This window comes from Carcharodon carcharias, chromosome 7 (genome assembly GCF_017639515.1).
Source record: "Carcharodon carcharias isolate sCarCar2 chromosome 7, sCarCar2.pri, whole genome shotgun sequence".
NCBI classification, from domain to species: domain Eukaryota; kingdom Metazoa; phylum Chordata; class Chondrichthyes; order Lamniformes; family Lamnidae; genus Carcharodon; species Carcharodon carcharias.
The window spans coordinates 128,020,848-128,035,368 of record NC_054473.1 but is presented as its reverse complement, the minus strand read 5'-3'; the positions used below and the strand labels follow the sequence as shown (position 1 = coordinate 128,035,368).

At 43.1% G+C, this 14,521-nt stretch overlaps 1 protein-coding gene across 5 annotated transcripts in view; it reads left to right on the top strand.

Annotated features, from left to right (window-relative positions):
- The window catches only part of zdhhc1 (zinc finger DHHC-type containing 1), a 91,471-nt gene that overhangs the window by 22,963 nt on the left and 53,987 nt on the right, over positions 1 to 14,521 (top strand). For all 5 annotated transcript variants that reach the window (XM_041192361.1, XM_041192364.1, XM_041192360.1 and 2 more), the window contains 3 exons: positions 130 to 305; positions 4,884 to 4,985; positions 9,500 to 9,624. In XM_041192361.1, the coding sequence (XP_041048295.1) occupies positions 130 to 305; positions 4,884 to 4,985; positions 9,500 to 9,624 (403 nt within the window). The remainder of the gene's footprint in view (positions 1 to 129; positions 306 to 4,883; positions 4,986 to 9,499; positions 9,625 to 14,521) is intronic.

Genomic DNA, 14,521 nt, shown 5'->3' with positions numbered 1-14,521 from the left:
CTTCATAGTAACCTTTTGCAAGCTTAATTTAGTTTACTTATTTCAAAAATTGATATGTGAAGTTTTACAGTAAATCTATAGTGTCGCCATCCATCATATTCATAAATATTTAACCTTAACGCTCTTCAGTGGCTTGGTGTTATGTTTACTTGCCACCTGTTTGTTCATTTGACTTCAGCCAGCATCGACCCAGCTGATAAAAACGTTCGAGCCAAGCACTATAATAGGCCAATTCCAGTGTTTGACCGCAGCAAACATAAACACGTTATTGAAAATCATCACTGCTACCTTTGTGAAGTTGATGTGTAAGTGTCTAAAATGTTTTCCGGTCAGACAGAATATTGCTTCTTCTATTGAATGTGGTAGGAATATATGAGCCATTAGAATGATATGAAGTGATGTCCTATACTACCCACTGCAAACCTAATTGAGGCTAGCCAAACTGATTTCATGTAGGCCCTTACAGCTAGCAGAGGGTAAATCTTCATCTCATTAGTCTGAGCTCAATTTAAGTATGGGACCAAGCAAAAAGCCAGTGTGTCCAACTCACTTGAATCCAATTCTCTTTCGAAAGGAGAATAATGCAAGTTCCAGACCCACTAGTGAAATTTTAATTTTCCTAACCATTGTGACATTGAGCCATACAGACTTGGAAGATTTTTTTTGCCTGAGGTATGATATCAGGTAGCATGTACTACAGATGGCCTCAGCAAACCTTGGCTTGGAAGAGTGCAAGGTAACTATGTCCTACTCCTGATTGCTGTCCAGTAACTCTTGCTAGAAAGTGTCCACGGATGACCATCTAGCAAGGAGTTCAGGTCGAATGATGATGAAATAGCCTGGAACTCATTGGCTTTGCTTTCCCATAAATAATTATCATTTGGATGAGTTGCTAGAGGACAGCTGATGCACATTGAGCCATACTACGTCATGAGTATTATAAGGAGGATAAAGTAGAGTTAGATTTTTTTCCCCCCAGAATTGGCATCCGCCAAGTGAAATTATTTTTCTTTATGGTTGTTAGGTACCATTGCAGTAGAAATGTCAAAATGACAGTGTGTGGCTGAGGAAGTTTGTAATGAAGCCATCGCCCTTATTACAACCTCTCCTAAACTACCCCAATACAGCAAATAACATTTACCTCAGAACTAATTTTAGCATTAAAAAAATATGCAGACCGTAATTTAAGCTTATGAAATTGATAGCTCATTACAATGTGAGTAAAATATACAAATAAAGGGAGTGCAGTATTGTATACTCAGATGGAAAGGCGTAAAGGAGGGGAAGATGTGGCACGCTGAACACCTTCTGCCCACCAGCACCTCTCCTCTCTCAGTCAACAACTGCAGCCCTCCCCACCTTATTCCCCTCTCCACCCCCAACTTTTCAACAACTCTTCCCTCCAAATATTCACCCTGTGGTCACACAAAGTCTGAGGCATTAAAATGGGGTCACAACGGGAAAAGTTTGGGATTTCAAAAGTACACCTCATGCCACTATTTTATCTTTCTACATAGTTATATACTGGCATAGAATTTCCCTGTAATTGACTGCAAACTATCCATTGGTGAAGATCATATCACAAGCGATACTTGTGTAATATATGTTTTCTTGCAAGGGCATGGAACCATCAGGTTGGATCCTCGATGGTCCTTGCCACGATGGAAATAGTATAAAACCTACTTGTAAAATTTAAGTATAATTACACATGTCATTTCGATGCATAAATGAATGAATGCATTTTTGTTGTTATATTATTTCCACAAACTATGCCCCACCTCCAGCCCCACAATTGCCATCCTCCCAAGGTGCATTAGTATTACTTCAGAAATCATGTATTATTTATTGTAAGCTGAACAAATCGAATTGCCTCCCTGTGACTCTGGTTTTGTACCTATTACTAAATTGGCAAAGTATGAGTGCCGCAGTCGATTATTGCAGAAATTGCATGTATATTCTGATTAAATGTATACAGTATGATCGAGTCTCGAAAGCTCCATTGACATCCCAATGGTTGACAAGTTCCCCAAGTCATAATTCCATTGGTTTTGCCATTCACTGCCATTATAATTCCAATCAGTTGTCTGCTTTATATTGCCAGTTCTGTTTCTTTCTCCTATCCCATCTGAAACTAGAGTACTAGTTGGTATTGGTCAAGATGAATTTTGCTCGTTGTCCTTTTAATTCACACTGATATTGATCATTGCTGATGAGTATACTGATATGTGCTAATTTTGACAGTTGAAAAAGGGGTTTGGGTTCTGAAGGTGTTGGGTACCAGATTAAAGGCAAAAAGTTTGAAACATTTAAGGATAGAATAAATTAACTAACAGAATAAAAGCACATAAATAAAGCAGTTAACAAGTGTGAAGGGAGTGGAATATTTCATGAACCACATGCTAGGAAAACAAAGTGAAACAGGGTTGTGGGATCTGTCCATTTATGGTGTGAAGTTGGAGAACATGTGAAATATTGTGACTTCACAAAATGCCTGGAAAGGATTATTCAAGTGAAGTGTGGAGGAAACATTGAAGAGATACCAGTATTCAGCTGTAGCTGAAACAAAAACAGAAATACCTGGAAAAACTCAGCAGGGCTGGCAGCATCGGTGGAGAAGAGCAAAGTTGATGTTTCGAGTCCTCGTGACCCTTCAACAGAACTAAGTACAAATAGGAAAGGGGTGAAATATAAGCTGGTTTAGTTGGGGGGGTGGGGGGGCGCGGGTGCGGGAGAAGGTGGGGTTGTTGGGGCAAGCAAGCAGTGATAGGTGGAGATAACCAAAAGATGTCACAGACAAAAGAACAGAGGTATTGAAGGTGGTGATATTATCTAAAAGAATGTGCTAATTAAGATTGGAGAGCAGGACAAGCAAGGTAGCTCTAGTGGGGGTGGGGTGAAATAAACCATGGGTGGAATAGGTTTAAAAATAGTGGAAATAGGTGGGAAAAGAAAAATCTATATAAATTATTGGAAAAAACAAAATGGAGGGGGAAGAAACGGAAAGGGGGTGGGAATGGAGGAGGGAGTTCAAGATCTAAAGTTGTTGAACTCAATATTCAGTCCGGAAGGTTGTAAACTGCCAAGTCGGAAGATGAGGTGCTGTTCCTCCAGTTTGCGTTGAGCTTCACTGGAACAATGCAGCAAGCCAAGGACAGACATTGGCAAGAGAGCAGGGTGCAGTGTTAAAATGGCAAGCGACAGGGAGGTCTGGGTCATGCTTGTGGACAGACCGCAGGTGTTCTGCAAAGTAGTGACCCAGTCTGTGTTTGGTCTCTCCAATGTAGAGGAAACCGCATTGAGAGCAACGAATGCAGTAGACTAAGTTGGGGGAAATGCAAGTGAAATGCTGCTTCACTTGAAAGGAGCGTTTGGGCCCTTGGACGGTGAGGAGAGAGGAAGTGATGGAGCAGATGTTGCATATTTTGCGTTTGCATGGGGAGGTGCCTTGGGGGGGGTTGAGGAGTAGGGGGTGATGGAGGAGTGGACCAGGGTGTCACGGAGGGAACGATCCCTACACCAGGGCGGGTGAAGGGAAGATGTGTTTGGTGGTGGTATCATGCTGGAGTTGGCGGAAATGGCGGAGGCTGATCCTTTGAATGCGGAGGCTGGTGGGGTGATAAGTGAGGACAAGGGGGACCCTATCATGTTTCTGGGAGGGAGGAGAAGGCATGAGGGCGGATACACGGGAGATGGGCTGCACACGGTTGAGGGCGCTGTCAACTACCGTGGGTGGAAAACCTTGGTTAAGGAAGAAAGAGGACATGCCAGAGGAACTGTTTTTGAAGGTAGCATCATCAGAACAGATGCGATGGAGGCGAAGGAACTGAGAGAATGGGATGGAGTCCTTACAGGAAGCGGGGTGTGAGGAGCTGTAGTCGAGATAGCTGTGGGAGTCGGTAGGCTTGTAATGAATATTGGTGGACAGTCTATCACCGGAAATTGAGATGGAGAGGTCAAGGAAGGGAAGGGAAGTGTCGGAGATAGACCATGTTTCACCCCTTTCCTATTTCTACCTAGTTCTGTTGAAAGGTCATGACTCAAAACGTCAACTTTGCTCTTCTCCGCCGACGCTGCCAGACCTGCTGAGTTTTTCCAGGTAATTCTGTTTTTGTTTTGGATTTCCAGCATCCGCAGTTTATTGTTTTTATATCTGTGTTTAATTGACTGCCACTTCTCTTCAAGAAATGCCTACCTTGAAGAAGTTTTGTACTCCTCTCCGTCAGGATTTTCGAATCTCTCTTTTGCCTTGTTCACCTTCATTGCTTTCCGTTTCTCTCCTGGTGTTTGACAAGGTGTTTACTAAAACCTGCTTTCATAGCCATATTTCCTTTCTCAGTGACTGTCTCCGTCTCGTGGATTTCAACTGAAATTCAATCCCTCATGTTTCGAACCCACCCAGGATTACAGGTATCTCCGGGACATAAAACATTTCTCTGACTGCTGTTCCCGTCGCATTCTGAGATCCACACTCAGTGCCATGTGCCGCCATTTTGCAGGCTTCAGGTCCCATGTAAATGGAAATACATGTGCATAGGGAGAGGAGGAGGGAGGAAAAGGAAGGTGAAATATGTTACTCCATTACCCATTCATCTGTTTGTAATCATTAATATGTCAGATCGGTAATTCATCAGAGCTCCTTAAAAATGCTCCCTAAAATCTATCTCCTCTACTAAGTTATTGATTCTCTGGCGCTAATAGTGGCTGGGTGTCAAATATTGTTTCAAATTGCTCTTGTGAAGTGCCTGGGAAATTTTATTACATTGATGTCACTATTTTAGTGCAAGTTGTTGTTTTTGCTTGTATCTCAGCACTTGGATAGTACACTAGGGCCTTTTATGAACAAATTCCTGAAATGACAGATTTGTATTATATTTGGTTCACAGAGGTTTGAAGTCCAAGCACTGCAGTCAGTGTAACAAGTGTGTAGCTGCATTTGATCACCATTGTAAATGGCTCAACAATTGTGTAGGGGGCAGGAATTACTGGTGAGTCTGATTTTTTTTAGTTTTGTTATTACAGAATAAAAGAATAGTACAATGACTGTAATGTTTTAATGCATTTAAAGTTCATCTGGAACAATAAATGAGTTGAACCGTGTTACAGCAATATAAGAATTTCATTGAATAATGTGAATTTTTGTTTTCATCATGAGATGTGGGCCTTGCTGGCATAGCCAGCATTTATTGTCCATCCTTAATTGCTACTTATTGACTAGACTGCATGAGGATGGCAGATTTCCTTCCTTGAAGGACATCATTGAACCAGATGGGTTTTTACAACAAGTCTGATCACCAGATTTTATTCCAGATTTTTTTAATCAACTGAATTTAAATTCCCTACCTGCTGTGGTGGGGTTTGAACTTATCACCATATCATTAGTCAGGGCCTCTGGATTACTACAGTAACAAAAACCACTATGCTACCATTCCTGACACATAAATATAGAAGTTATGACCTTGTTCCTAACATTAAACTGCATTTGAATTTTACTTCAGTATATGATGGGTCTCTTTATTTAAAAAAAACTTGCATTAAATAAACTAGTTTACAATCACAAGACTTCCCAAAGCACATTACAGCTAATAAAGCACTTTTATTGAATTGTTGGCACTGTCGCCATGTAGGAAATGCAGTAGTCAATTTGCACAAAGCAAACTCCCACGGAGGGCAATGTGTAATGGCCACATCATCTGTTTTTGTGATTTTAATTGAGGAATAAGTACTAGCTGGGGCACTGGGGTAACTCCCCTGCTCTTCATGATACTGCCATGGGTTCTTTCACTTCCACCTGAAAGGGCAGAGGGGGCCTCAGTTTAAGGTCTCATCAAAAAGACGTCCATGAGTGCAATAACTCCCTCAGTACTGCACTGGAGTGCCAGCCTTGATTTTTGTGCTCAAATCCTTGAGTGGAATTTTGGCTTGGCCTGCAGCTCTGTGATTTATAGCATCAGTTTCCCTCGTTGTCAGGAATGTATGGTTCCATGATCTCTCTTGAAAATTAGAGTGCAAGAACATATATTATGGGTCTACATATTTAAAAGAAATATTTTTTTGGATTCACCTATTTGCACTGGAGAATGGAAGATTTTTCTGCTTTTGGTATGCAGTGTCAGCAGTGTAGGACTTCCCAGTCAGTTGATGAAGCTCATAATGCATGGTTTAACCTCACCAAGCTAGCTGTACATGTAATTTGGGAGACAACCTCCATTTTAAAATTGGATTGAACGATTTGTATAATCTGAAAATAAAGATTTAGCACATCGGCAGTTGCCCAGATACTGAGCCTGATTGAAACCTGGCTTGCATGTTGTAAATTAATTCATTCTCAGTTGTATCAAGCTGTTACCCTATTTGTATGTTGCTTCTTTGAATATTTTCCAATTCACTGAGCTCCCCCTTGTCCTGCCCCATGGCTACACAATTTGGAAACTGGTTGCAGCAAGATGAATAAATTATCTTAAAATATCCTGATGTTCACCCTGAAGGAATGTGGTATGTTACCAGTTTGAAATTCTTGAACCTCAGTGGGGTGGACACTTCCAAAGCAGTGTAAATGGTGCAGGTATCTATCTCCCATTTCATGCATGCATTCAGTGCCTGGGCAGACTGGTGGCTAAAGTCCTATCTCGCTACATTTCTCTATGAACTTTAGACTGCTTGTAATTCAGAGTTTCCTATAGCATTAACGTATGGACCAAAGATACTATACTGTATAATAAAAATGGAAAATTCTGGAAACACAGCATCTGTGCAGAGAAAAACAAAGTTAATGTACGTGATGACTTTTCATTAGAGTTATAGTGAAAACAGACTGGTCTCAGGCAGTTTTTAGAAGAGAAATGCTGGGCCAGGAGTAGAAATTTACATTTACCGATGTCTTGTTTTGCCAGTCTAATTGGAATTTACTTTGAGACTTTACTGTATATGGTTTTACTGGGTGTGGGATGGGGGAAGCTCTATAAAAATGCCCACTTCATCAAGGAATAGTTCTGGATAGCACAAAATGAAAAATTGTGCATCATATTATTAACAAAGTTCTGATGAATGGTCATGATCTGAAACATTAACTGTTTCTCTCTTCACAGATGTTGCCTGACTGCTGAGTCCAGCATTTTCTGTTTTTATTTCAGATTTCCAGCATCCACAGTATCTTGCTTTTAGAACAATGAAACCTAGTCATCTATCAACAGAAATATTGGAGTATCATATCTAATTTAATGCTTTTGTCGCAGAGCTTTGCATAATGTGAGAGTTTTCAGACATCAAGATCAATGTGACTGACTTGCAGCCCGCCAATTTTCCAGTTTAGCCCAGTATCTCAATTAGTCAACCCCATTTCTTGCTGTTTGTCTTGCTTTCAATTTAACTTCATTCAGTTGTTAAACCTGCTTGTTCTTGTATATTTATTGCCCATCCCTAATTGCCCTTGTTCAGGGACATTTGATGTGAGTCTGGAGTCACATGTAGGTGACCAGGCCAGGTAAGGACGGCAGATTTCCTTCCCCAGATCAGGTTTTACAACAGTCGGCAATGCTTTTGTGGTCATTTTTATTGAATTTGAATTTCAAACCCGGGTCCCTCTGGATTACTAGTCCAGCGACAATACCACTATGCCACCGCCTCCCCTGCTCTCTAAATGGCCTCATTATCTCTACAAGAGATAGAATGAGGTTAATTATTGCACTGTTTATTTTCATTAAATAATAGCAGTGGTAATATTAAGTAAGTACCTAAGCTACATATTATTTGGTCTAACAATTGAAAGCAAACATACTTCTTTGCAGAAGTAACTTGTCAGAGGAATGTAATGTAGAAGATAATTTTATGACTGATGCAAAATGTAAACTTTGCAGGCACTTCATTGATAAGAGCTGAGTTAGCAAATGGTTGTCTGTTTGATTCTGAAATCTGATTGACCTGGGGGTCACCACTTGAGCAGTGAACCCAAGCTCCTGGTTGGTCATGGTATCCTCATCCAATTGATTGTGTAATAGTTCAGTGGCTGTCATCTTGCTCTATTGCTGGCTTACCTGGCTCGCTCCATTTCAGCCTTGACTCCAGTTCACAAATCACTTCATCATGAACGTTGTCCTGATTTCTATATGTTATCACTTCCTCTAAGCTAGCCCCAACTTCTCTTAACCCTTCCAGCAGCCAATGCAGGCCAAGACCTCCTGTTCATCCCAAGGTTTCCCCTGAGGCGTCTAGTTGGGAATCCATTATCTACCCAAGTTCTCTCAATCTAGACTTTATGATCACAAGCTCACTTGAGCTCTGTTTCAGTTCTTGCCTTGTCCTTGCCACATCCCTGCTCCCTTTAAACCTCAGCAGAAGCCTTTTTTGACATTATGCATTTTTAATGTTAAAAAGCTTGTCCATGTGTGACTTGTCACTCGGTTGTTTTCTCCTCTCTCCTCCTGCGATTTTGGTCAGAGAAAAGGACCAGAGCCATGTAGTGCGCCTCACTGCTCTTGAGGTCCATAGACATGGTATAATAAAATATTTTAGATGGCCTTTAACTGGACATTTCAATAAATTTTCTGACATCAAGTTCAATGTATTTGATTTGCAGCCCAACCAATTTTCCAGTTACTGCTGGGTATACCAATTAATAGAGTTTAGCCCAGTACCTTAATTAGTCAACCCCATTTCCTGCTCTGAATGCTATTGAATTTGGTCAGAAATCTGCTCTGAAATTGTAGTATGGTTCAGTTGATTTGTGCAGCATTTTTGCCATTAAGGCCATAAATGTGGAGCTTTATAGAACCACAGGCTTTGCAGCATATCATAACTCCTCGATAACTTGAGGATATTGTTGGAAAACAAGTTTTTAATTCAGAACATGCTGCAAATGATTTATCTTTTCTAAAATCACTATTATAGGCATATGGCTTTCTATGAAAAAAATGAGAGAATTCTCTATGCATTATCATTTCCACTGCTAGATGCTATTTCATTTTATGGAATGCTGAATGTATACAGCTCACCAAGGAGGTCTGCTGACTGAAATTTCATACTGAGACTGTGGCTGTAAAAAGTTTTGCCCTTAATAGTTAGTTAAAGGCTTATCCTTACAATAATTTGTTTGCAGATAATAATTTCATTTTCATTTTTGAAGACACCTGGTTTCTATCTTGAAAGCTACTAAGGACATTCAATAATTCAATTTTTAAACCAGGACAATTTTTTTAATAATGTGCTATGAATATTATTTTGTTACATTTCTTTTATTCTGAAATATATTGAAATAAAATTTAATTGTTCTCAGTCTTTACTAAAATGCACAATCATCCTTTATATAGTATGTTTGCCCCTTTAGTTAATTCTATAGTCTTTGACATCAGAACACTATTATCAACTTGTTTTGGTGAGTAGGGGAGTTAAAGGAATTTTAAATTTGTGGATCACTGCATTCGTATTGTAAATTAATTAGCATTGTAATGTTCCATGTATTTCATATTGTACAGTATTATGTTTAATTTGCTGCTTTCTCATCTAGGCATTTCCTGAATTGTGTTATCTCTGCTGTCCTTGGTATCCTGGTGATTGTCTGCATCGCATCCTTTGTGTTTATTGGGTACTTTGTTGATGCAGATATGCTTCGCACCAACCAGAAATTTGAAAGTAAGTTTCCCATGCGTAATTTTAGTTTCAGTATATCCATGTGATGTGTGACTGCTTTCTGTCCAAGTACGTTATTTTGATGCCTATTTTAATTGCATATAAACTGAGTCTGAATGACATGAGAGTTGTTTAAAGATTTGGTTCTATGTTAAAAGGTTTTCTCCTTTTTTATCTGCCCTTTTCTCACTTCCTTACTCAGGTCATTAAATAATGATTGAGTAGGAACACTGGCTAATTTATTTTTTCCCCTAGCCCTTGAACCTTGTGTTAAACTTCTGACAGCTAGTTGGCGAAGGAAGAGACCAGCTACTGTTTTAGATTTACTCACAAGCCGGGTATCAAAAATGTATACATCCTAACTCTACAACCCACTAATTGTGTCAGTGTGTCTCTTTACGTGCATAAGTAACTCTCCAATGAGGGTCCTCCACCTTATACACTTAACCTTAATTTATGCAATTAACACCAATTATAAACACACTGTAGCTCCACTGACTGATATTAGCTAAATTGTTCTGTGCTACACCACTTTTTGTAGAACCATCAGGGATTTAATTTTAATTTTTACTGATACTACGGGCTGTCATAAAGCAAGATAAGTCTGGATCTTCTGAGCACATTATATACTTATTTTAGAAAAGTCGCTCAAACAGGAAAAGTAGTCTTATGGAATTGCATTTTAAAATTGCTGTTGTCAATATTCATTTATCTGAGCAAAAGTAGATTTTTATTCATTTAGGGTTTCATGAAAAATATTCTGCTTTTTGCTCATCAGTCAGAGATTATTTCTTTTCGATTGAGTGTGTTAATAAGAGCTCACCAGTTTTTGTTTTGAATTCTCACATCTTTTTGAATGTTTACGCAGAGAACATTGATTGGAACACCGCGTAAGATTTTAGGGTTTCAAGGTATAAAACCCTTCTAATTAAAATCTCTAAAGTTCCAAGTTCTTAGTGCAAATCTGGGATGATTCTGCCCCAAGTGTGGTAGCGGGCATGAAAAAGTCATCTTACCCACTGGCTGCAATGGTGGGTTTTCATTCCTGGTGCGTCCTGCCTCATTAATAATGTAGTCATGGGAAACATGCCAAATGGCTGATGGGGCAGTCTATGATTTGCCTACTCCTCTAGGCCTTCAGTAATCCAGGTGCTATATTAAAAGGCGCCCCTGCACAGAGCTAGCACTCTCTAAGGGATCGAAAGCTGCTGGAAAGCCGTGGTTGCCAAAGTGAGGAAACGTGCTGCCCCCAAATTTAGCAACACCTCCCTCGGGCACCTACTGGACGCAGTGGAGGCCCGCCGTGAAGTCCTCTACCCCCGCTCTGGACGAAGACCAGCAAGCAAGGTCACAAATGCAGCATGGGAGACAGTGGCAGCAGTGGTCAGCACCAATGCCCTGCAAAAGAGGGGCAGCCACCCAGTGCTGAAAGAGGAATGACGCCCTTCGTCCCACCAGGGTAAGTCACTATTCTCATCACTGTCAACTCGCACACTCATAAACCCACAGGGATCTCAATGACCATCAGCTCAAGGGACATTACCATTCACTCTCTCACACACACCTTCACCTGCCCTGGGAATTGTGTCCTCATCGCATCCAAGGCACCACTCACAACCTGCAGGTGCCAGGCATCCTCCTCCTCTGGAGTGGCAGGCATCCTGCTTACACTCTGTTCACCTGTTATCATGCAAGATGAGCTGGGACACATCAAAAGGGAGAGTTCGCAGACTGGTGGGGGAATGCCCAACATCAGGCTCCTCACAGACTTTGAAAATAGAACCATCCAGCTGGCCAAGAAGATCTGGACCGTTCCTCTGCTGATGGTGAGGCTGGCAGTGTTCAACCAAGTTATTATCCAGCAGTGCAACATCCAGCAGACAATCATGCTGTGAGTGAGTTCCACTGTTCCCATAGTCCTCTGCCATGCACAATTAATAATTATCTCTCCTTGCTTTCGCGGGGACATCTGGGAAGAAACCAAGGGGGTCCTCGACTCAAGCCACAAAGCCTCCTCGGAAGAGGAGTCTGAATACATCCTCAGTGAAGACCTGTCACAGAGCTCGTCCACACCCCCCACCAGCGCAGAGAGACGCACCTCAGTGGGACCTAGTTCTAGAGTAGCCTTGGGGGTCACAGTCTGATGAGCACATTGCGTTCTCTGATCCACAGCAGGCGGCGGCATGGACTTCCCAGGTTTCCGGCACTCCAAGGACAACTGGAGTCCAGAAACCTGCTGAGTCCAAATCAGATGAGGGACCTCTGGACTCATTCATACCTCATTAGCTGGAGCTGCAAAAGCAAGGGAACGTCAGGAAGGGATGTCCGCTGCACCCCTCAGATTGCAAGGCGCAACGGAGTCAGTCAGCCTTCAGCCTGAGCTGATACCACTGGCGTGCCAACCCACCAAGGTCAACACTGGTAGGATGGCAGCTGCCATGGAGTCTTTGGTTCAGGACATCAGTCCTGCACTGTTGCACGGGCTGAACTCCATCGCTGATGCCATAGTTGGCTTCCAACAATGTCAACGTGAGACAGGTGCGGGACAGCTCGATCTCACTCCAACTTCCCCTTCTCCTGAAGGAGTCAGCCAGGGGTCCTCGGCACTCCTAGGGAAGAGGATCAACAGGTGCACACCCTGGGGCCATCCACCCAAGTGACTGCAGGAGTGTCTGGCCCATCCGAATCCCCTCTTCCTGTACCCTCAGCAGCTGCAGCTCTACAGGTCGAGGGGGGTGCCACTGCCACACAGCAGGACTCTGAAAGCAGGCCTGGGCCCTTCAGGTCTCAACCCTTGAGAGCATGTCTACCAAGGTCATCACAGACAGGGCATAACAGTCAGCAGACTGCCTTCACCTCCACTGTGGATTTCGGGGGAGCACCAAGACCTAGCGGCAGGGTTTTGAAGGTTAAGAAAATGTAGTTGCACAGCCTGGGCACAAATGTTAAATCAGTGTGCATAATGTTCACTATTGTAAATAAACTGCCAAGAATGTCTCCTTGCCGATGGCTCCTTGTTATAATGAGCAGTGTTTGTGTCACTCAGATGTGAAACCTTGGTTCCTGCACAAGATAAAGGCAAGTGTCTCACTCCAGGGCCTTTTCCCTGTGCAGTGTGTAACCTTCAGACCAAAGCGATGGTCCAGACTCACACTCGCTGAACACATCAGTGATGCCTGCACCTTGATGGTGCTTGTCATTGCTGCCAGAATGTCATGGGCAGCGCTACAGAGTTCTGTCATTCTCCCTGTGTGCAACACAAGTCTAGATCGTGGCATGAGCTTCATTGTACCATCGCTCTGCTGCACGGACGTCATCAACCATGTCCTCTGTGGGTAGCCCTTGCTGCCGAGGAGCCAACCCAGCAGCCTTTCTGGACCCTAGAAGATGTCAGAGACCTGAGACCTGCTAAGGGTGTAGGAGTTGTGGACACTTCCTGGAAATCATGCGCAGACCTGTAGAATGCAATTGTGGCGGTCGCACACCAGCTGAACATTCAGCGAGTGGAAGCCCTTGTGGATAACATAGTTGACTGCTGATTGCCACCCTGCACCTGTGGAACTGCGCAAATCCCAGAGCTCTTGAGTTCTCCTGAACCTGGGCAAAATGCACAAAGTTCTGTGCCTTTGCGAAGATAGTGTCTCTGACCATCTGGATATATTTGTGCATGGAGGCTTGCAAGATCTCACACAGGTCACCTGTGGAGCACTGAACGGAACCACTGGCATAAAAACTGAGTGCCGCAGTCACTTACTGCCACTCGGAGTGGATGGCCTCCATACCCTGTGGCGCCAAATCCTGCAGTAGGTGGCATATGTAACCAACCAGTTCCCTAGACAGTCTTCGGCGACACTGGTTCTTGGCCGTCCTCAGGAATAACAGGCACCATCCATAGACCCTGGGTCTAGTGAAGTGAGCCGTTATTTGTAGGTACTGTGGATCTTCAGCTGTATGAGCAGCCGACCCTGCTGCATCTTCATCTTGAGGGAGATGCTCCTCCCTTTGCCCAGCCAGGAACCTCTGTCGCACTCTTCTTCTGTAAGCTATGAGACATACTGCTAAATCACCAGGCTCCATGATCCTGATGTTCTCCTTCTGCAGGATCAAAGAGAGAGATGTGTGGATTAGTATATGTGTCCTAAGAACCTCTTTTAGTTACGTGTGAAGGCCCCTTCACATATGTAGGAGAGTCCTGGCCACATTTGGATGGCCAGTGTGTCATGCATTCATTGGTTCTCCCAAACCCCACCCAAGTCTGCCCCACTCCACTTGACTGGTGGCAGCTTCGGTCACTGGACTGCATGCTGTGCTCTCAGCTGAAGCACAGGCATTCTCTTAACCTGCACTGCAAGGCTGCGCTGTTAGCTTGAACCATGAAGGATACTGGTCCAAACCTTAATAAAGATATTGCATGGGGCTGTGAGTGCCTCCACCATTAACTATGTCATGGCCAACTTTCGAAAGGGGTTCTATAAGTTACCCAGTCGGCCAGTTGCTTTGCTGCCCTCCAAAATGCACATTAATTTGCAGTCTGCACCCAAGGGGTGAAAAGTTCTGGAACATTTACCGCCTACGTCAGTGTGAATTCAGAACGGCATGCTTCACAACTGCCTGTAAAAGTCATGCACCTGGCAGCCTGAACTTCGAGGAGAGTGCAAGCAGCCTTGCGCAGCGCTCGCAAGCAATCACCCATAGGGCATCAAGGAAGAGCGCATGCCTTTGCATTGCTTGAATGGGTAGAAAAGCTTCAGAAGTCCGACTCCAAGCATATCAATGGAGCTGCAGCTCAACAGTTTCAGCTGTGGAAGAATGCTCACTTTTGTCAAGCTTCTCCAAGTGCGTGGCTGCATCTCTCACCCCTCCTTACCCCCCCCCCCTTCCCGGCATGTGTACTTCCTTC